This window comes from Pogoniulus pusillus, chromosome 24 (genome assembly GCF_015220805.1).
Source record: "Pogoniulus pusillus isolate bPogPus1 chromosome 24, bPogPus1.pri, whole genome shotgun sequence".
NCBI lineage: Eukaryota > Metazoa > Chordata > Aves > Piciformes > Lybiidae > Pogoniulus > Pogoniulus pusillus.
Window position 1 is genome coordinate 1007653 of NC_087287.1, and position 23637 is coordinate 1031289.

The 23637-nt window shown below is 46.4% G+C and overlaps 1 protein-coding gene across 1 annotated transcript; it reads left to right on the plus strand.

The window, feature by feature from the left end:
* The first annotated feature begins 498 nt into the window (after positions 1-498).
* Positions 499-4333, plus strand: FGF4 (fibroblast growth factor 4). Its single transcript, XM_064163931.1, has 3 exons — positions 499-1448; positions 2286-2389; positions 4059-4333. Exons 1-3 carry the CDS (start codon positions 1145-1147, stop codon positions 4233-4235), a joined length of 585 nt encoding a protein of 194 aa, XP_064020001.1. The 5' UTR covers positions 499-1144; the 3' UTR covers positions 4236-4333.
* Positions 4334-23637: the final 19304 nt, after the last annotated feature.

Genomic DNA, 23637 nt, shown 5'->3' on the forward strand with positions numbered 1-23637 from the left:
TTTGGTTTGGTTTTGTTTTTCCCAAGTTCTTTATTTTTTTATTTCTTAAACCTCCCATGCAACAACTATCTTGGCTTTTAATGAAGGGATTTTTTTCTGCATCCAGCAAACTGTAAACTATGTCGCTTGGATACAGCAAAAGCTGAAATTCCACAGATTTCCACAAAGTCATACATTGTGTTGGAGAGAAAGTGTGCTGGGCACTCTTCATTAGCATTTGTGAGCAGTTAGGAAAGAGACGAAAAAGAGAAGAGAAAGGTAAAAGAAAGAAGAGGAGAAAAGGAGAAAGGGATAAAAGGAAGAAAAAAGAAGAGAAAGAAGAGAAGAAAATAAAAAATAAAGGAGGAAAAGAAGAGAAAAAAGAAAAGAAAGGAAAAGAAAGGAAAAGAAAGGAAAAGAAAAGAAAGGAAAAGAAAAGAAAGGAAAAGAAAGGAAAAGAAAAGAAAAGAAAAGAAAAGAAAAGAAAAGAAAAGAAAAGAAAAGAAAAGAAAAGAAAAGAAAAGAAAAGAGAAAAAGGAAAAAAAGTAAAAATCAAACAAAGGAAGAAAAGAAGAGGGAAAGGAAGGAAAAGAAAGGAGAAGGAAGCTGCTGTGATGAACGCAAAATATGACCTTTTCTTTTTAAAAGTTTGTGCTGTCCCTCTCGTTTAGCACCAGCGTTGCTCAGCCCTTCCCTTCAAGACGCCTCGGAGTTGTTAAGCATCTAGGGGTGACAATTTGTCTTTCAGCTAGAGCGGAGGGCTGCAGCAGGCAGCAGTAGGTGGTGATGTAATAGGTACCAACGCACATGGATGTATAAATATCGTGGTCAGGGCTGAAGCGCTATGGCTGAGCAGCTATAGAAGATCATCAGCACTTCAGACAAGACTTCTGGAGTTGAGATCAAGTTCAGAAGCTCTTGCTCCCGGGATTTCCTCTCCATGCAGCCAGCCCAGGGAAACCGCAGATCCTCGGGGGACTGAGAGCGGGGCTCCCTCTCTCCCCTCGCTTCTCTTCTTCCTTTTTTTTTCTTTTTTTGTTGTTGTCGCTGCTGGTTTCCTCTTTTCGTCCCCTTCTTTGACCTCAGTATAAAGTGGGAACTGAGCGGACAGTGTATTTTCGGACCGACCCGTCACCGGCCCGTGGCAACCCACCCTTAAACCGGGATGTCTCTCCCCTCGGCTCTGCTACCAGCGCTGCTGCTGGGGCTACTGTGGCCCGAGGTTGTTCGCTGTCGGTCACTGCCGAGTCACCTCCCTGCCGGGTCCCGTCAGCGTCGCTGGGACGCTGCTCTTTTCGCCCGTTCCGTCGCTCGACTCCCGGCCGAACGCCGGGATGCTGCCCGCGACGGCGACTACCTCCTGGGCATCAAACGCTTGCGGCGTCTCTACTGCAACGTGGGCATCGGTTTCCACATCCAGGTCCTGCCCGACGGCCGTATCGATGGGATCCACAGCGAGAATCGATACAGTAAGCCGGCGACACCCGCGATGGCGGCAGGTGACCCGCTCCGCGCCGGCAGATCCGCCCTTCAGGGGCCCTTCGGGGAGGGTCTGCCGGCGCGGAGCGGCTCACCTGCCCCGGAGACAGTCATATTTGCCGAAAGGAGGGTGGATGCATGGCAAACCTTTAAACACCCGAAAAAATCCACTCGCCCATGGCACCGCGGTGCTGCCCCACTCGGCTGCCCAGAGGGTGGGGGCATCCCGAGCACAGGGGCTGTAGCGGAGCCCATTAGGCACTCCGGCGGAGTTCCTGGGCGCTGCTCAGCGCTGTGCCGTGCCTTTGCCTCCGGTGGGCATCAGGTGTCGGGGTTGCCCTAACATCTGGGGGGTTCGTAGTCCCGTGGGCCTCCCAGTCTGAGCAGGAGATGGGAAGAGCCCAGCTCTCCCCCAGACTTGAAAAGCATCTGCTGGGGATTTAACCTCGTGGCCCCACGACTCTGATACCCAACTGAAACAATAAGATCTGGGAGGGGAGATATAAGCTGCATGATGACAAATGTTTCATTCGCTCCAAGCACACTCTGGTTTATTTTAACCTTGTCTACACAGGAGGATGCCTGGGGGCAAAGTAAAAATAGTTACTTAGCTAAAAGAAGAGAGGTCTCAGCATGGGGCATGGGGCATGGGGCAGCACATGGAGTGTGAAGCTCAGGTTCTGTGGCCACCCACAGCAGTGCCGGGGCATGGGGATCCACATCACGCTGGGGATGGGCACCTCTGGATGAGTGCAGCGCTGGCATGACACATTCCTTCAGGGCTCAACCCTTTGTCTGTACCCCTGATTCCTGTGTCTCTTCTATAGGTCTGCTGGAAATCTCCCCTGTGGAAAGAGGAGTGGTGAGCATATTTGGTGTCAGAAGTGGACTCTTCGTGGCCATGAATAGCAAAGGCAAACTCTATGGATCTGTAAGTAGCCACCAATTGTGTGCCTGGGTCAGCAAGGGAGCGAAATATGCATAGGGTTAGAGGCTTTGCAAACCCCTCTTGGGTGATGGAACACAGAGCAGTCCTTACTGCCTTGACAACAGTAGGTGTGCTGCCCACGTGTGCTGTTTACTGAGCTTTTGAAGTGCATTAAACTTCCTTAGTTTCCCCATAAAAGCTAGACTCACCCAACCATGGCTACCCATCTTGCCTACCACACAGCTAAACAGAGTAAACATTTGTGTAACAAGACCTCAATCTAGCCTCAGTCTGTATCTTTCTTGTATTTGAGTACAGACAGCCTTAAACAGGCATGACAATCACTCACTCCATCTCTTGGAGAGCACTTGAACTTGTGATAAGCCAAATGACCCTTTATGATGTGATGAATCAGTGCCTGTCACATACCTGTTGCTCACTCTTTGTTGATGCTCTTGATTGAAGAGTCTGTTCTCCTGACTTCATCATCCTCAGGGTCTGGTCTCATAAGAAAGTGGGTCTATTAGGAGACAATACAGATAATTTTACATTGAATCTTTAGAAAAATTAGAGGCATCTTATCAAATGTCCTTGAGGTGGGCTGTCACAATGCTTGTCTTTGCCCATGCTGAGCTGTCCATCTGCTTTTGAGTTCACCTCTATACAAGTAATCAGCATCTTTTCAAACCCATATTCCTGTGTCTCCCTCCTCACCCCTGGCTTTTCTACTCCGTCTTGTGTGCTGTGAAGAAACTTGGGCCAAGCTATGTCAGAGTGAGCTAGGGCTTTTTAACATGAAGGCACGAAGCACCTAGAATTATTTTATGGGTCATGGGTCAGTTACAGAGGATTTTACAGAGCTTACATGAAAGCCAGGCAGAATCAGTCACCAACATGCAGAAGTTCCCTTTCAATTGTTTCTTAGGAAGACTGCTGCTTTGGTGTCCTGGATAAAGTAATTCCCAGTGCAGTGTTTGAACATTTTCAGCTTGGCAGGCTGAGACCTCTCTGACAAAGTCCTAGACTTTCACCTGATAGTACGAGATGGGTTACTCACCAGATAGCAACAGGCTCGTGACACCTGACTTTGTACTTACTTGTGAAAGAAACCTATATGCTGGAAGGGTGCCTTTGCCAGCTCTGTTCTCCCCATCCATTACCATGTGTGACTCCAAATCCTTCCTTCAGTTTTAGAATTAAAGCAGGAGAAAATACTGTCTGGGCTGAGTGTCTTTTAAAAGCCTCTTTCTCCTCAAGCAACATGAGAAAGTGCTAGCATCCAAATGGTTCTGAAATCTCTCAGGCAACTTATTGCTGGTAGGCCAACCACTGAGCAACTGGATGAGCAGGGCAGCAGAGCTGGTCTTGCACCTTGTCTCAACTGCAGCCCTGGTAAATGTGCCCCTCTCCCTCAAAGTGCAGGCACAGCTATGGGTGTCCTTCTCTTCCTGCCTTTGGCTCTAGGTGCCCAGCCTGGACACAGCATCCTTAGTGATCCTCTGAGTCCTGTTTGAAGCTTCGTTTGGATGACCACTTCAAAAGAGATTACTAAGAGAGGGTGGGAGTCACCTGCATACTTCCCCACAGCACACCTTCTACACCTGGTAGCAAGAATATTTCCACACCTGATGTTTAAAATTCCTTCCCTCTCAATCTTTCCTTTTCATTTCAGACCCATTTCAATGATGAGTGCAAATTCAAAGAGATTCTCCTGCCAAACAACTACAATGCTTACGAATCCAGGATTTATCCCGGGATGTACATAGCCCTGAGCAAAAATGGAAGAACAAAGAAAGGCAATAAAGTATCTCCCACAATGACAGTGACACATTTTCTTCCTAGAATCTGAGACATCTCCCTTCAGACCTACCTCAGCACACGGGAAGACCCAGAACACGTTTGGGGAAAAGAAACATGGCGCACTTTTACTGGAGACTTTTATGGAAGAGTAGGTGTAAGATACTTAAGTTAATTATTTAAATCTGTATATATTGGCACAGAATTTATTTATAGTTCTGATTTTAATTTTTTTTTTCCCCTGAGAACAAAACAAACCTCCAAGCTAAGGTTTTTCACTTCATGGTGCAACAGTAGATGACTTCTGCTTTGTGGTTTAACTCATTTCTAAGTTATCACAGGTGTGCTGCTACTCCGTGTCCTACCAGAGCTGCCGTCCAGCTCCACTACTATGCTGTTTTGCACTGTTTGTGTGTTGTCTGGTGTCTCGTGGTTGTACGTGTGTGTGTGTTTGTTGGTCGTGGTGCCTTTGTTCTCCTCTGCGTGTTTTCCAACCCCACCTCGTGACCCCCAGAGAAGCTGCTGGCCTCCGAGGAGGAGCGGTGGTGGAGGTGCCTGGGTGGGATGCCAGCGTGGAGCCACACACAATGCCTGACCTCCTTTGTGCCGCGTTGCTATTTAATTGGAACGGGATCGGTTTACCTCGGCGTGGAGAGCACGGTGCTGAAGAGCTACTCCACAAATCTGTTTTTAGATCTGCCAGTGCGAACTTTGAACTTTCCTGCAGTCCGTCATCTTCGAACTGCCAGGAGGTAGAGAGGCTTAGGCACCTACATAACTCAGAAGATTGGGCTTTCCCCCTCTCTGTTTAGATAAACAGAAGGGTAGGATCTTTTGTGGTCCTCAGTGGAAGCTTTGCATCGGGGAAAACAAATAAAATAAGGGTGTCTGTGCATGTGTGCTCCCCAAGGAGCACCCTGTGAAACGTGCTATGGGAACCGGCTGTGCTTTATCCAAATCAAATTCCCTTCCACTTTTGGAGACTACCTTCGTTTGTCAGAATTTGTGACACGATAAAGCTGAGACGGTTTTTGAAGGCAAACACATTTGCTGGTTTGTAGAAAACACAGGCTCCACAGAGAGAATTCAAACTGACTACAAGGAACTGAGATTCTTTCGTACTATTGATTACTTTTGGTGCAGTACTTGGAAGGAGAAATATGCTGCTTTTTTCCTGTCTCATTCCCTGACAAAGTTGATTGATTTCTACCTCACTAACTCTCAAAGCCAGTCTCCTAACAAACTCTGCAAGGAGGGAAGGTCCACGCTTTGCTGCTTGCTCTTACAGCTCTGGAGGAGGTCCCGGGGGAACAATTGTAATCCCAAATCTCCCTTTCTTTCCATATGTAGCCAAAAGTATTCAGGATAGAGTTGGTTGCATCCTATTTGAGCCTTGTCACGTTTGAGCTATCTTTACCCAGTGGTTTACTTTTAGTAAGGATAATCATGGTGAAAATATTTGCAGACAGCTGTCAGGCTGCACTGCGATATCGTCATCAAGTAACCCTAGATTATGCTTTCTATATTGTGCAAGTGTAACTCCTGCCTCTAACGTGGTGAAGGAAAAGACAGGTTTGATAAAGGGAGAATCAGCAAAAGGATCCATCTGCCCATTTCTCTTTCTCTTCTTTAAATGCTGCTGCATCATCTCTGGGGCATCGAGTGGGAACCAGGACTAACCACAATGTTTGACGACTTTAGCGGATGTTTACAGATCATCTTCCAACCTAAACTCGTTATTTCTCACTACATGCAGATCTGAGTTCAGCTTTTTTCCCCCTTCTCTTTACATTCCTACACAAAAGCCTTTGTTCCTTTGTAAAGGTGTAGACTTGCCTCTGTCTTCTGCTCACACATGACCTTGAAGACAAAATCCACTCAGCAAAGTTCAGTAAGATCAGAGCACACCAGGACCAGTCCTTAAGCCAGCTTCTGTCAAAGCAAAAATAACAATGAAGAGACAGGAAGCCAAATTAAGAGAGAGCCCCCAGGAAACGGCATGCTCAATGATTTTGAATTTTTTTCCTGTGATTTGCTGGATTTCTGTACTTTCTGTTGTTTTCTGTATGGGAGTAATCGTTGTGGAATTATCACCACTACCTCTGAAAAACGGATGGCTCCGTTCGGATTTCAGATAGCAAAATCAGATGACAAAGATTTTCTCTGGGAATGGTTCTTCTCTGTCACTTTTCACTCCGTCAAACCCACAACCGTCAGCCTCACACGGGACAAGTTCAGAGGTAGTTGTTGTAACTTTGAAATGTTGTGATAAAACCTCGATGCCAACACTACGTGGTAGAGCTTCCCCCCTTCCCAGAATCTGTCTGTAGTTTTATACAGGTGCTGTTCAAGACTGTGGTGTATGTGCTGTGCACATTGACATGCATAATAAATGATGAACGTTTGCAAGGTGCGGCACCCTGCTGTTGATTTGAACTCCTGGGAAGGGAATGCAGCCTGCAGGGGAAGCCAGAAAAATGCCGCTTCACTTTCCCGAGGAGCAGGCAGCCTTTGCACCTAAGTCAGCTACTTCACGAGTGACAGCCTGGATTTCTTACTCAGCTAAAGTTCCCCCTGCCAGAGCTGGAAGTAGTCCAGGGAAGCTCAGCTCCACCAGCTCTGTAACAGACACCCAGGCTTGCATCTGCCACATGCTAGAGCTCTTACTTGTATTCTTGGCGTGCTTATTCCCAGCAGTAGCTCTCCATGCAGCACCTAAGATTAATGGTCAGAGGCAAAAGCCGGCTTTGGAGTTGATGTTGCTGGGTGATGAATGAAACCTGATTGCCTTCTTGGCTTCAGGAAGTGCAGCTTGTTCTCTTTCTGAAGTAGGACTACACTTTTGCCAGCGGCTGCAGGATTACCTGCCTGATTTGTCTCTTTTTACAGCTAGTGAGGATGCTCAAAGAAGTGAACCAAAATGTGAAGTGCTCTGTAGCACTTTACTGTGGGATTCTTTTGCACAGCTTGTATTGACAAATACTCACACGAATGCTCTTCGGTACACATGCACCCTATAGCGAATCTCTGTACTTGTGGCTTCAGCCACTTCCCAGGATTAGGGAAGGACAGGTAACAGGAATTGACTCTTCAGGGTTGATCCTACACACCTTAACAGCAAGAGGAGTTTGCCTAGCTAAGCAGGGCCACACAAAAGAGAAAGTCCTCAGGCCCTTAGATGCAGACTTCTGTATTTAATTTTCCACTGGGTAATGTTTCTTTTCCTGTTCCTAGAAAGGGGAAGGCAGCAGATAAGCTGGGAACGTCCAGTGCCCTCCCTCTGAGTAAGGGCAATTCCTCTCTAAATCTGCATGGCCTCTATAAATATGTAGCACAGGTGGAGTTTTTTTAACTGGGCAATTATAGCTGCAATGTGTTTAATGCTCCTATGAATAGAGGCAGAATAAATAGACAAGCAGGCATGTGTGATTATTTTTCATAATTAACCTTTTTGTTTACAATGCTTGCAAAAAAGAATAAATGCACATTTCTTACCGACAGGTCTTCCAAAACTGTAACAAAAAATACAGTCAAAGGTAATTTTTTTTTCAATTGTAATCCAAAAACTGGAGACCCATCCTAAGGCTTGGGTCTTTGGAAGGTGAGATTTCAGAGTAGTAGCTTTGTGGGTACATAGCACCTCGAGCACAAGTGGTCCTGTGCTCACAAAAATATTAGCACGTGTGGCCACTGCAAAGGGTGCAGCTCAAGATGTCACAGAGAGCTCTGGAGAAATGTTCCTCCTCTGGTATCACCCATTGTTGGCTTCACCAATACAGCAGCTTTCCTCTCATTCCCTTTGGTGGTAGTAAAAGAACTGTGTTAATGGTGAAAATTAATTTTACCCCCCCAAACGGGCCCTGATGCTTATATTTCTGAGGTCGCCAAGAGCAGTGCCATGGAATCACAGAATATATTTGCTTGAGAGAGACCTTCAAGATGATCTAGTCCAATGCCATGCTTCTGGCACACTCAGTGCTCCTCCATCCTCTATCAAACAGCTCTGTATAGAACATTCCCGAGGGTGGATTAACCCCTTCCATAAGCCAGGCACATTTTCCCTCTCCAGTGACAGCCCAGTCTGTCCTGCAGGAGCAGTGCCAACCTGGCCCTGGGCCATGCCCCTGCATGCCACAGGAAGGAGACAAGGCTCCAAGCCCCTCTGCTCACTGGCAGATTTGCATGTTTTATATGGTCCATGCTTAACATTTTCTGACTCATCTGTGATATCCACCGAGCTGTCTGGATCAATCTCTGCTAATAAAAATCAGCATGACAAAACCTCTGCCTGGGGCAGGAGCAGCCACAGGTTTCAGAGCACTCACTGGGTTTATAGTGCCAGATTTGGCTGTTCACACTTTGCCACTTGGTTTCCACTGCAGTATGTTAACTGACCATGCAAGTGGCCAATTAAAGAGAGTCTGTTAAGGGGTGAGGAGTCTTTTGATAAAAGCTGGAAAGCACTTCAGCAAGAAAGTTAAAAGGAATGCCCTGCAATGCTGCAGCTCCCTTTATGTGACACAAGCTACTGTTGCTTGCCAAGTGCAGATGAAAACAGATTGTGAATGCAGAAAACTCCTCCCAATGCTAAAAAGCTCATCCCAAACCAACTCACCAAAACAATAAAAAATCCAACACCAACTCCCCTAAAATCTACCGAAGTGCTGCTTCTACCAAATAATTCGAGCACAGATGGGATGGTACAGAACTGTAGCTGCTCTCAGGCTTACGACATGCAACAGGGAGGCACGGCTTGATTTCAGCTTCCTGCACACCAGCCACAACTTACTGACTTACAAAAGTTAAAACATTACCCTGAACCATCTGCTTTAAAAATGCATTACTGGGGGGGGGGGGGGGGGGGGGGGGGGAGTAAAATAACTTTGTATAATGCCAAGAAATGTCTACTGCCAATCACTTAGAGCAGATAATTACTTGACATAAACCAATAAGGATTTATTTTCTGGTGGGTTTATTATCCATGCCTTAGTGCTGTCTATAGAGCAGATCAACTCTGTATCTCTCTCTCTGTGTGTGTGTGTGTGTGTAAAATTATTTTTAAGACTATTTATAAATACTTTATGAAAATCAAACAAATGTTCCTAAAACCTGAGGAGGACTGGTTTTACCTTTTTGCAAGCATAATGATGCAATCCCTTTTGAGCTTGATATTAAAAGCTATGTCTTGTCCATGCTAAAGATGCACTGAATTTGTACAGTCTCCTGCCCACCCAGGGAAGTGCAGCCTGAAAGTTTTTGTGCTGGGTGTGAAGCAAGGAAGGAAAATGAAGCTGACAGTTGCTAATGGGTTCCCTACATGCTTTGTTTCAGAGGCAGAAATCACATAGTGAATGGAAGGGTTTTGAGGAGCAAATAGTTCAGTACAACCCTGGACAACCAGATGTTAGTGTCATCTCTGCCACCAGGCAACCTGTGATGCCAGCAGCATGGTGAAACAAGGGATCCAGCCCTCCCCTTCTCAGTGTCCATGGAGTGTGATGAAGATGGTGAGCACTTGAGACTTACCTTAGCTGCAGCTGTATTGTGGGTGTAGAAGGATGGGTTGGTGTATAATTGATGGGCAATGACAAACCTTTGGAAACATCACATCAGAAAGGTTTCAGTTCACACCATTGCACCTTTTTGACATTAATATCTCTGTACATTTAGCTGCCTGTTTCCAAACTGCCGTTATAAAATATATCCATGAATACATTAAAATGTGTGAGCACACAAACAGTGAGTTTGTGAGAGCCTGGAATCAGCAGTACAGCTTGTGGCTAAGCAAAGCAAAGCTAGGAATGGGGGGTCCTTTAGCGAGGATGAGCTGTGCTGGGCCCTGAGTGGGGCAGGACTCCTGGTGAAAAAAGAAACCTGGCCAGATTTCAGTTACGTGGGCAGATTTAATTAAGCTTTTGCTAAATTCTGAGTGCTGGATTGACTTTAAGTACCTTCTAGTGACATTCTGCCTGGACATATGCAACTGCATTTTATTACTAATCAGATTATTTTATTGTGGGTAGACACAGCAGTACTCATTCTCAGTGACTCCCCAGGCTCTGTTGACCTTCACTATGGTTCATTCACACTACTTCATACAGGTTAAAGAAAGTGATTTAGTGATGTTTGTACCAATTAACATATTCCAGATTCAAATTGGCCGCTAATCAGGTTACCTCTGAAGTACAAATCAGATCTTTATCAGCTTAAAGGTATTTGGCAAGTGTCAAAGCCACTTGGTAAAACTGGGTGGTTTCTGGGGAGCTGCTATTTACATACTTTTTCATTATCTCCCCAGCTACATCTGTTTGCTTCCAGTGCCTTCAGGAAAAGTGTTTGTAATGCTAGCTGGGGCCAGTGTAGCTGCTTGATGTCACTGAGGTTAAGGGTGCCTATGAGAAGAAAGGGAGTACCACCTGTGGGACGAGCATCTATTAAAGGTAGGAGAGAGCTTAGCTTTGTGGGACCTTGTTAGAGAAGTTTAGAAGACATGTCCAGCCATGCAGTCCTGACTGGCAGCTGCTTAGCAAGCAAGAGACCAGCCATGAGGAACACTTGGAAGCTTATGTAGGACAAACCTTTTGCAGGACAAACCTTTTGCAAGCTCTTTGACTTGGCTAGATGGTAACTGAGCTCCCACTTGGATCCCTGTCTGGAGTCAGGATTGCCCTAGGCTGGCTTTCAACATCTCGTGGCTGAACAGTGCAGCATGTTGGATGGTCTCCTTCATCACTAAACCAAGGCTGGTCTAGTACTTCCCCATGGCCACCATCAATACTGGAACCCATCATGGCTATTTCCCATCTACAAGACCCCTTCCAACTCTGAGGTGAACAGTCTCCTCAGAAAGGAAAGACCAGGGAGAGCCTCAGCTCCTCCACAGGCACCCTCTGGGGTGAGGACCACCACTCTACCAGGACTTGGTGACCTCTCCTCTCCCTTCCAGCTAACAGCCCCAGCAGAGTGGCTCCACACTACCTGGTGGCAAAAGGGCAGGTTACAGCTCCCCAGCACTCACCTTCCATACTGAATCCTGCTCCAAGGAACTCTGATGCTGCTGCAAGTGGGAGCTCTCCCATGAGGAGTTACACATTAACCTGGTCTGTTAAGCTGCTGTCTCAGCTCTCTGGGCTCGCCCTGGAGCCAGAGTGTCTTTTCGACGATCCCTTTCCTTCGAGGTCTGAGATAAGAGAGGTGATGTCCCTCGGCCTGGGGTTACTGCCGTGCAATGCTAAGGTCTCCTGCGGTGCTTGCTCCCGGCGTGGCCATGTCCCCGCGGCTGGGTCCAACCTGCTCACAGCCCTAACTTGGCCTGCAATTATTACAGTCACAGAGCAAAACTACCTCAGCTGCTTTTTTCCTTCTGTTTGATCTTCCTCCACTGGGACCGGGTGCCTGGCACTGCCTTTCCCCAGCAGCCCTACCCGTGCCCAGCTTCCTCCTTTCGCACTGCTCTTCCCAGAAACTCTCACATTCAACCCAGTGCCCTTCCTTATCCCATACCATCCTGTCTAGCACTTTCAATCTCATTTTGCTGTTTTCCTTTACCCCTCATACTTCTGCCTTGATTTTCTACTCACCTTTTCTTATGTTTCTCGCTTGTGTTACTTCCAAACACCCTTCTTGATCTCCCACAGCTTCTCTTTTTCTGTCCCTAAACATCTTCTGTTAGATTTTATTGTGGAGGCCTCAGGAATCACGTTGGGGCCAAAGACACTCAAGCTTTAGCCAGGCATGTACCTGGACCGGGATCTGCTGTGTCTGGCACTGGTCAGAGCAGTAGTGCTGCAAAGTCTGCCAACACGGGAGCAACTTGTGCCTGTATCCAGCCCTGTGACTCAGGTTCCGGTTGATATATTTGCCATGCTCTTGCCAGACTGAGTTATTTTTCACAGAAATGTAGAATGGTTTGGTTTGGGAAGGACCTTTAGAGGTCATCTAATGATGACTCACCAATAAGCAGGAACATTTTCAATGAGATCAAGTTGCTAAGAGCTCTGTCCAAGCTGACCTTGAGTATCTCCAGGGATGGGGCATCTACACCCTCTGTGGACAACCTAGTTTAGTGTTCTATCACCATCATGGTACAGAACTTCTAATATCTAGTGTAACTCTCCCCTCCTTTGATGTAAAACTCTTTCTTGCTGCTCTGGTTGGTATCTGCTCTTAGTTTTTCTCTTCTGCAGAAGTTCAAGTTAGTTTTAAGGTTAGCATAGAAATTCTCAGGTACCTATATTTTATTTTGACCAAAATACCTCCTTTCTCTCAGTCCTTTCCAGCTCCTCTCTCTTGTGTCTGAGGCTTGCACAGCTACCCAAGCCAGCTGTCAGTAAGCAATGATCTAGCTAGAAGTGGTGAAGAGGTCAACATGTGCATCTGTCTGAAGTGCAAGGTGCAGTAGCCACAAGCTGGGATGGAAGCATAATTAGGACATCAAGTGTCTCTTTACAGCCAGAAAAGCATAAACCCCAGGTCCTTTGTGCTCTCTGATATCTTATCAGATGTGATTCACTGGATTGTATCTGCTTTTGTAATCAGCATGAGCAATTCAGCCCAGGGGTTTCAGCATGTTTAGCGTGGTCAAGGGAGGGGGCTGCTGGGTTTGTAGAACAGAGGCCTAGCTGCTACTGCAGCAGCCCTGTGCTTTCACAGTGTGCTTCAGGCCATAGGACTTCAGTCCAGGGGGCCAGCTTGACACACAGCTTTGTGTTTCGAAGAGTCTGGCTGCAGAAACACTGCTGGAGCAAGACCCCTACATAGAAACCCAAGAAGTCACCCTGGGAGATCAACTTGGAAGTCTTTGACCTTGCAGTTCATACTGCTCACATCCAAGAGAGTCACCTGTTTGAAATTAACTCTTCTGGTTTATTTTGCTCATTTAAATGTATATGAATTATAGAATTGGTGTTACAGCCATGAAATAGCTTCTTTCATACCTTGGCAAATAACTACTGGAGTTAATATTTTGGGTTACTGCTCAGCAAGCAGCAAAGAATGTGTCTTCATGGAATGAGGCACTTCGTGTGACTGCCCCTTGGGCTCTGCTAGAGCTTGTTCACTAAATGTTATGATCTTGGAGTACATCTCAGCCCAAAATATGGAATAAATGGGTAAATGCAAACACAGTGGTTAATCTGTTGAAAGCCTGTCAAAACACTTGCTGGGGTTAAAAACCCTCATTTCAGGCTGGGGCTGCTTACTGCCAAATAACTATGACAATGGCCATGCTCCCACTCCAAGCTGAGCTGTAGTGCCTGTGTTTCTAAACAAAGTGCACTGGGGTGGCCTCAGGAGAACAGTTAGTGCACATTACTGACACATAGAATGCATTGGATTGGAATGGGTTGGAAGGGATCTCCCAAGGTCATCTAGTCCAACCCCCCTGCAGTAAGCAGGGCCATTCCCAAGCAGATCAGGCTGCTCAGGGCCCCATCAATCCTGACCTTGCATATCTGCAGGGATGGGGCCTTCAGCACATCCCTAGGCAGCCTGTTCCAGTGTTCCACCACCCTTATAGCACCTTCCTAACTTTTTTTGGGCCCTTTAAGCCTGAGCTGACTGGTGGTCACAAGTGCCCAGGAAACTGAAGAACAGCAGAAGAGATTAGTGAAAATACGCTGTGAATAAAGGCTGAAAACCCAACCAATACCTCTTCTGGTTTGAACTGGTGGGAAAATGCTCTCCTGATACTTTCTGCTTGTACATCAGGTGAGTGTGAATCAGTAAGCTCACAGGAAGAGGGAAGGCATGTGCTTGGCAGCATGTTGTACTTGATTAGTTTAAATCTCACCGTCTGGATAAATGCTCTTGCTCTTTTGCAGAAGATCACAGGAGATAAAGAAGGCTCCCAGCGCAGTCAAGAGTGACCCACACTGAGTTAGAAACTAAGTGCTCTGCTGTGACCCCTTGCCGTGGCCCAAGAAGGAAGGTAAGCAGATGTAGAAGCAAGCACTATGTCTAGAGGCAATGCAAAGTCGTGGGGCTACCAGAGCTGCAGGTGGAAAACGATCACCCTCACTTCTCCCGGTGACGTAAATCTGAGTCTTCTCTCCATCAGGTTTCTGGGAGACAATGTAGCATAAATTTGCATGTGTTCATTGTTTGCACTCTCCAAACGTTAATTAAGGAACAGGTGGAAGCAAACACACATCTGCTTGACAGTTTGTCCTGGTTCCATGCAAAGGCACAGCCAACATGCTGTGCTCTCGGCCCCGCAGAAAGCCTCCCTGGCTCCACTGGTGCCTCTGGCTTCCAGGAGCACCCTCAGGTACTCACCTGCACAAGTTGCTGTGTTAACAGAAGTGCCTTTGCTTGTGACCATCAATGAAAATATCACTTGGTGATGGAGGTGCTCAAAAGGGTATCTTTCTGATAAAAGGGGTAGGTGCATGAACTGACCATCATAAATCCACACTTGGGGCAGAACCAGCAGGGGCATTTTGTAGGCTGGGCTGAAGGGTCACTGAAGATATAACAGCCACAGCTTCATCAATGTGGCTATAGATAGAAACTTATCTATACATGCTTAAAATACCTCTGCTACCTGTCAATTCATTCTTTACCTCTCATGAGGATCTCTGAAGTTTCACCAAAGTGTACAGCCCACAGCTTTCTTCTGGATGCAATGGATGCTCTTTCCAGGTCCCTTCCAGTGCCGACGTTCTGTGATTCTATGAGTCAAGATGGTGACACTGGGCAAGAGTCCACTCGGTTATTCTACCAAAGAAAACATGAACAGTCAGTGCTAACCCATTTTATAACTGGCACAAGCACTTCAAAAATAGAGCCACTCCAGAAGTCTCTTTAATGATACACAGCTCCAAGATATTGTTGTGGCTTCCCCATCTGGTTTTCTGTAAACAAAATCCACCTGTAAGTTAATGGAAATAATTGGAAAGGCTAATTGAGTTCTTAATAAATGGTGGGCTACGCAATGTTGGTAATAAAAAGATGTGCCACAGAGACTAGTTAGTGCTTAAAATAGTCTCTCCTTTCCTGCTAAGGAGATTACAAGGTTATAATTTGTAAAATAAGCATATTCCTGTTAATTAAATTAAGAATTTGGTCTGCATAAGCAAATACCAATCAGAGGAGAGAAGGAGAGAGAGGGATGCTGAGTTTCACACATAATTTGTTTCTGGCTACTTAGCAGGGCTATGACAGACATTTGCTAAGAAGAGAGCAAACATTCACTGTTGAGCTCACCCATTTAGCTAAAATCTATAAACCTCTGTTATCAAAAGTTGTCTTCTGTGGCAGAGGGGATGCTTTGTTGAGAAAAACTTTTACTGTGATGGCTTAAAAAGAGCATTTGCTGCCGATTTAAAGATGAACCAGTACTAAGTAACAAACCTACGCTTAGAGCACTAGACATAGCAGCCCTGATTCAGGTCTACTAAAAGTGAGTAGAGAGGCTCCTATCGACTTCACTGCAATCAAGCCCTAAACCAAATGCTGGAAGATGCACCCAACATGTCCCCCCCAGTGGTGTATAGCAAAATAGTGCAAATAGTTTGCAGTCAGCCTCGCATGGGCACACGATGAGCGTCATTTTAGAACCTGGGAAAGTCTCCCCCACAATGCCTGTTCCTCTTCTCCAGGGAGAAATCACAGAATCATAGATTTGTTTTGGTTAGAAGAAATATCTGAGTCCAACCATTAACGCAGCACCACCAAGTTGCCACTAAACCTTATCCCTCAGCACCACATCTCCATCCTGTACTCAGCACTGGTCAGGCCACACCTTGAGTGCTGTGTCCAGTTCTGGGCCACTCAACTTAAGAAAGATGTTGAGGTGCTTGAACATGTCCAGAGAAGGGCTCCAAGACTGGTGAGGGGCCTGGAGCACAGCCCTGTGAGGAGAGGCTGAGGGAGCTGGGAATGTTCAGCCTGGAAAAGAGGAGGCTCAAGGCAGACCTCGTAGGTGTCTGCAACTACCTGAAAGGTTGTGGCCAGGTGGACTTGGTCTCTTCTCCCAGATACCCAGTGAAAGAACGAGGGGACACAGCCTCAAACTGCACCAGGGAAGGTCCAAGTTAGATGCTAGGAAGAAGTTCTTCACAGAGAATGATTGGCATTGGAGTGGGCTGCCTGGGGAGGTGTTTATGAGGAGGCTGGATGAGGCACTTAGTGCCATGGTTTAGTTAATTTAGAAGGGTTAGGTCATAGGCTGGACTGGATGATCCTAGAGATCTCTTCCAACCTGTTTAATTCTGTGATTCCTTGGCTCTGAAAGCCCTGCAGGCATGGCGAGTTCACCACTGCCCTGGGCAGCCTGGGCCAGGGCTTAACAGCCCTTTCTATGAGAAATTGTTCTCTGTGCCCAACCTAAACCTCTCCTGACATGACTTGAGGCTGTTTCGTCTTGTCCTGTTGCTTGTTCCTTGGAAGAACAGATGAACACCAACCTGGCTCCAGCTTCCTTTCAGGCAAGCGTGGGGAGTAAGAAGGTCTCTCTCTAGCCGAATGCTCTTCCTGTCAGCTGTCTCAGAGGTGCAGCCCATACCCAAGGTGAGCTCCCTGGCAAACTGAGCCATAGGCGCCCGATGAAGGGATTCATGGCTCCACCGCCCTCGTGCCTCTGCCTAAAAGCTGCAGCTTCAGCTCCCTGCATTCAACAAGGAGCCTTGTCTTGGGCAGGCATTAATGCAGCTTTGCTAAAGGTCAGCTCCAAATAGTAGCAGCCAGAACAAAGCAGGAGGAATGCTGTGTTATGGCATGGGCTGTGAAGTGGCAGAGCCCGCTGGAAAGAACAAAGCAATTCCAGCTAAAGTTGTGCAGGAATGCGTTCCTGGGGAGGAGGAGGAGAAGGGGAGGCAGGACTGGTGTACTTGGATGGGAACTGTCTGCATGAAGACCTGTCTAAGCCACAGCACTATTACAGAAATCAGAGGACAAACCGGGAGATTTCTTCAGTTCTGTGGTCGTTTTCTTAAATGACGTGCAGCAGGTGGGCACTGACGTGATAAAACCATTCTTAGGTGGGGGTTTTAGACAAAACTGAGCACCACAGAGAGATGAGATGCTGACTTGCTGCTGCACCTCTTGCCAGTTTGGCTTTAAAGCTTTATGCAAATGATATTCTAATTGTGTGTCAACCTCTTCTATTTTCTTTCTGTCTCTGAGCTAAATAGGACAGGATAATTCACTCCAGGATACTTACCCGTGTTATTCACCAAAGTGTATCAGAATGTACATGACATCAGACTGAATGAGTCTCAGACTGAGATGATGACAGGGTTATGAAACTCAGTGCTTGCATCAGTCAGAGGAGGGGAAGGCAGCAAAAGTGGCTCAAGGGAAAACTGATAAAGTTAGAAATCAGAAAATAATTTGCACCGGGCACCTTGTCTGAAATAACACGAAATATTAGCAGCCACAAGGAGAAAGACTAAAGAGTGGGTAGGATCCCTCAAAGATTTTTACAGAAGAAAAAGCTGCTCTGTAGTTTCAGACAAGTGTCCCTGCCCAAGGGTGCCAGAAGTCTTGGAACTCCTATTCCCTGAAATACCAGAGCAGGAATTGGTGATCAGCACATACAAAGTTATTTCTATTATCAGGTGTTGAGTGCAACCTTCATTTCATAGTGTCCCTCTGATCAATACTGCCGGGGGTGGAAGAATTATTCTACACAGTCCTTTTTATCTTGCCACTTTGTAGATAGCTGCAGCCAACCACTACCAAACTGGCAGGATCCTGGTCGGGACTCATCTTTGATCTGACTTGTTCCAGTCATGCTTACGACCTTGCAAACCTGTCTAGATATAGTCTTCCAGGCAGAATATACTAGACATGAATAAAATACATAATATGTTGGACATTAAGGACATTTACTATGAGGGTGGGGGAACACTGCAACAGGTTGCCCAGAGAGATGGTGGAGGCTCCATGTCTGGAGGCCTTGAAGATTAGGCTTGATGGGGCTCTGAGCAACCTGGCTACTTGGGGATGTTCCTGTTTACTGCAAAGAGATTGGACTAGATGACCTTTGGAGATCCCTTCCAGCCCAAACCATTCCATGATTCTATAATATCTGGAGGATGTTAATCATCTTGTCTCTGGATGTATCCAATCTCTGACTTACATAGCTCAACATGAGACCCAGCTGGAAAGCAGGAAAACTAAATGTATGAAGTCCTTGGTATTATGTCCTAGGTAGCAAACTCTTAGGTTTAACATAACAGCCCCAAACCTGCTTATTCAGAAGGCAGGTAGCGGGCAGCGGGCAGCACTTACCCAGGAAAAGGTGGCCAGCTCTGTAACTCAAACAGCATCTCACATGAAATGGCATTTTTCCCCAAGCCTTGCAGGAAGTGCTGATGGTTCCTCCCATTCCCAGGGAACAATGTGCACGCTGCTTTTGAGCTGTGACACAAAGAGTCTGCTTCCATAAGGCAGTTTTTCAATGATAATGACATTTTGTCACCCCTTACAGGGACTGAAGTTGAATCTTGCATTAAAAAGTATCCAAATATGAGGCTAGAGAGAGTGAATTTGGTAAGATTTGTGTCTGAACTGACCCCACCATGTCTTCCTTGATTGGCAGGATATCCTCGGCTCCTTCCTGGTGGACTGGAGGCACTCAGCATGGTAGCGAAGCCTTCACACACTCCTCAGCAGGTCTCGAAGCCAGGAACAAATGCTGAGCCCAAACCATTCCTATGGCAACACAGAGCAGCCTGTGGGGGCAGATTGCTTATTCTTTGAAGGTGAGTAAAACCAAAACGAATTAAACAACCACCCAAGCAAGTAAGGAGTTAACAACACACAGTTTCACGGCAGCTAAAGAAAAAGCAAAGGGTGACATGTGTAAGTGATGTGAGTCCTGCTGATCTTTTGTAGGGCCAGCTGTGAGGCATAGCTGCAGTATCTGTTTATGGCTAGGTGTGCAGGCTTCCAGATGTGTAAGTGCAAAGCCTGCAGACATCAAAAGGACTAGCATGCAAAACCATTACCTGAACACCACCTTTATGTATTTCAAAGGAAAACCAGATGAACTCTCCCTGTAATCACTGCCCTGCAACATCCCTTTAATGATCCTGCTAGTACAGGGTCATTGTGTCAGCCAAATAAAGAGGGAGATGACATTTTCTCCTAGCAGGAGCTGTTCATGTCCCTGGAATCCCTCCCAGCCCTGCTCTTCCTCTCAGCAAGGGTCAAATAGGATTATACAGCAGGATCAGGTGGGTGAAGGCAGGCTCAGCAGAGCTGTGGAGGGGTACGGTGGGCAAAGTCTGTGGTCATAAACTGGAAATGTTGGAAGAAGGCCAAGGTTGAAATCTAGGGATAAGGGGAAACCTGAGCTGATAAACCCCTCACAACTGCACTTGGTATTCTGTAATTCAGTTACTTTGCTTTCTGGAGCTCAAGGAGTCACCTCGGAGCTCAGGGTGCTGAATGTTCCATGACAGTGACAAATGGGACACGGTGAATTCCCACAGCCAGCAGGCAGGACTTTTATTAGTTAAGTAACCTAGCACTGCTCCTACCAGCAGAGCCAGTGGATATTTTCTAGCAGGAGCTCAGTACTATGGCTGGTACCTGCTGCAAAGAGACAACCTGATGACTTTTCTGTGATTAGGATGTGCACAGAAACAGCATTTCCTACCTCTCTGGGTGGGTGACTCCCTAACTCACACCCTGGCATTTCTGCACCTTGTGTGAGTAACCTCTGTTTCAAAATGAACCAGATTTGTGCTTTTGAAGCACTCTCTATCTGCCACCCTGCAGTGTTCAGCAGCAATGATCTGGTGATTACATTAGTAACAGTCAAGAACCTAGTGGATAAAAAAATAGGAACAGATGCCTCTGTCATTTTATCTGTCTTCTCCTCTCTTGCATTACTGTGGCAACGATCAAGAAAGGGCAGAGGATCTCTGTAGACAGGAGGTTGATGACCCACACGAATCTTTACAAAACCTACCTGAGGTTTAACAAAACCCTTAAGGAAGTGTCTTATCCTGTGATCCCAGATATGAGAAATTAATGTCAGAATTACTTGCTCTACTCCATTCCAGATAGAAGGTTCATTCCTTAAACTCTGATTCTATCTTCTGTAGTCCCAGGAAAACCTCAAATGTGTAACCCAGCTGCAAACAGGAGCACCTGCCCATGATATTTCTGAGATAAGTGACCTGTCTCATTTCCCTGCTATGACTTAGTGCAATCTGTGGTTTTCTGGCTGGGAAAACCATAGTTTTCCTGAGAGGAAATTCAAGGGGGTTGCCACAGACTTCAACTCTTTTGATCTAGATTTTTAGATGTGGGGTTTTTTGAGGATTTTGTTTTGTTTTTAATCTAGCTCTGTATAGCTACCTTGGTAGCTTTCCCACAAGTAAATAAGAAGTCAGTGATAATCCCCTCCAAGATTCCTTAGGCCTACACTTCAGAACCCTGAGAACAAAGCTAGAGATCACCTTGTAAATAGAGCTCAGCCCACACCAAGAGAAGGCAGAGCGATGTAAAAGCTCAGGTGCCCACACTTTGGTTGACGCTCTGCACTTCATTTGCCTGAGCTGGCAGAGCTGTAATCTGGGGTATGAAGGTCAAAGGACCTAAAGTTCAAAACAAAGCACAAACAGAAAAACTATGAGGTCCGTAGCAGAGCCTAGCAGATGCTGTGTCAGAGTGTGGAGTTACTGGGCATGCTGTCTGTCATGACCTGGGGAAAAAACATTTAAGAAAAAAAAAGAATGTGTAAACACCAGGAATTGCCCCAGAGCTGCCCCTGGGTGCTGGGGACCCAGCATCCCTGCTGGACACAGTGCAGGGGGCTTGCAAGATGTAACCTGTTTCCATGGATGGAATGGTCATTAGCAGTTAACAGCATGGTGGGGGAGCTCACTGAGCACACGTTCAGGTTTAGTTTGATCCAAAGTGAATTCAGTCCAAGTGCTCTGATATTACTTCAAAAAACAAACTGAAGTTCGATGAGGAGGAAGATCAGGTTTTCTTTCATTTGTTTATCCTGACTTAAGCTAAAATGTTGCTGAAAAAATACCTTATGAGTTGAATCCACATTCCTCTAACCTCCCACAGGCAGTTAATGGAAGGTAGTATATTCAAATATGTCCATCTGCAGGTAGAAACTACTCCTGCAAAGCACATAGGTCAGGTAAAATGCATTCAACCACCCGTTCCTCATCCCTGCCACAAAGCCTGTCAAAGCTACATTTGCTTCCCTTTTCAAGACACCTTCTTTCCAGTGACATCCTCACTCTCACAAGCAGTCATGCTGCTGAAGGACTGAATTTTAGTTCCCGCTGGCAGACAGAAGACGTAAGACGTGGTTACAAGGTCACTGGCCACATCACAAGGGTCAGGGCATCCTGCCTCTTGCACCAGCACCACTGCATGCTGCCAAAGATGCTCACAGGCACCAGCAGCTCTCCTCCCACCCTGGGATCAAAGGAAAAGCCTGCAAAGCAAAACCATTGCCATGATAGTTACAGTCTCTTTGCTTTAGCCGATTTGATTTATAATGTGAGTGTCACAGAGTCAATGTGGTTTCACCTGCCTGTAGAGTAACATCCACTGCTCACAAGAGCAGCTATGTGGAAGCAGTCAATCTGCCCTCTTCTGTGAAGATCAGTCCTGAGAAACAAAAGGTTATTTATCCTCCATTACCGGGTCAGTTCTTGTCTTTCATGTTTAACAAGCACCACCACGAGTAGTAAAACTAGTTTATTGGTTCACTTATTCTTTAGGGGCTGGGGAGGTGGCTAAAGCCCATCCATGTCTCCGTGTTGAAATTGGAACTGTAGAGAGACAAACTGCTAGGATGTTTGGTTCTAAGCACTCGCTGAAAGCGCCGGGAGGAGGAAATGTTTGGCTGGCTCTGAGCAGCCGCTGGCTGGCTCACGAACGGGCCCGCGGCAGCCTGCGGACAGAATATTGCATCCCCTTGGACAATGTTGCGTTTTATTAGGAAAGGGAAGCGCTGAGGAATCAACTCAAATCTGCACAGCGGGGAAAAGTAAACCCATTAAGTGGCTTTAACGCGGGTGAAAATGGTGGCACGGGGAGAAATTCAGTTTCAGAAAGGTCATTCATTTGCCTCCCGCATTCCTTCCCCACATTTACATGCTGCTGGCTGGATTCATCAAAGGTCTTCATTATTCGCTCTTGGCACGCATGGAACAATCACTCTCAGATATAATGACCTAATTACTGAAAGGAGACAAACGAAACCAAAACGGCAATTATTTACCTCAGATGTTAGCAGTTAGCGGCTCCTCGGAAAAGAGGTTTAAGGGAGCTGTAGCACCTGTTTAAAACCGGAGCACCTAGCAGGGTGGGGTTTGGTGGCTGCAAGCGCTGGTGGAGAGTCCCTTCCACAATGGCTCCCTCGGGATGCTCCAGCCTGCGGCCCTCTCCCTGCCATCTAGGTAGCCATGAACAGCTGCAGAACGAGGGCACATTCACCATGCCTCTGCCCCAGATCTTCCATGGTCAGCCCCAGCTCATCTTGCATTTCCAGGGCCTTTGGTGACGCTAGAACCTCTATACAACTGGCTAAGCCCCAACAGCCAAGCCTTACCTCCGAAGGTCATTTCAGCTGCCTCTAGAACGTTTTTCTACTGCCCGAGCAGCACAAAGATCAGATGTAACAAGGGCAAACATTAGACAGTGTTTACTAAGCAGGTTTTAATTAATGGGTAGCCAGGGAGGTTTGTTGTTCAGATTTGTTGTGGTTGAAAAAGGGAGCTGATTCGAAAGGGGGAGCTACGGTTGTTGTTTTTTTTGGGATGCTCTGTGGGATGGCATAGTAGTAATGATGTAATCACCACCAATAAATGTCACAGTCAGGCAATGACTCATTTAGAGCTCACATGATCTACATATTCTGTAGAACAAAAATAGAAGCTGTTGTCACTGTGGTGGTTATCAGTGGTGTGTCCTAGACATGGCCATATTATGTCTCCAAAAGAGTTGATTCTGGGGACAAGTCAAAGCATGAACCTTTGAGCCTCTGCTTGTTTGGTATCCCAGCACCTCTGCAAGTGTGGATCGTGTATGCAGTGTTAGTAAACGCTCCCAAACATGATGCAGCAGTTTGCCTGAGCCAGTTAGCTCCAGGTCAGGGTGCACTCCTACAGAAAGATCTAGCTCATTTCCTAATTACTGAGCATTTCACACTGGATGGCAAATGAAAGGCTTGAGCCCCAGTGGGATCATATGTGTCTGACCCACAAATAATTGTTTGACATCAGAAGGTTTATTATCTCCTAGCAGGAATGAGAAGCATATTTCTTAATAGGTTCCCCACCCTGGGCAGCACAAACCTTCCTTTGAAGAGTGTCTCTATGGTAATTGATGTTAATGAGCACAAGCCAAGGAGAAACACTGGGTCACCAGGTAGGAAGCCCCCCAAGAGATAATCTAATTACTCTCCAAAACAAATTACTTTCAACCAAAACAAATTACTTTCAATCACTCTGCAGCAGATAAGATCA

What these genes read in the sequence shown, in the direction of transcription:
- FGF4 (XM_064163931.1), top strand. Translation starts at nt 1,145, where the DNA reads ATGTCTCTCCCCTCGGCTCTGCTACCAGCGCTGCTGCTGGGGCTACTG. An exon ending in CCACAGCGAGAATCGATACA is followed by an intron (nt 1,449 to 2,285) that starts GTAAGCCGGCGA and finishes TCTCTTCTATAG; the next exon opens with GTCTGCTGGAAATCTCCCCT. An exon ending in AAGGCAAACTCTATGGATCT is followed by an intron (nt 2,390 to 4,058) that starts GTAAGTAGCCAC and finishes TTTTCATTTCAG; the next exon opens with ACCCATTTCAATGATGAGTG.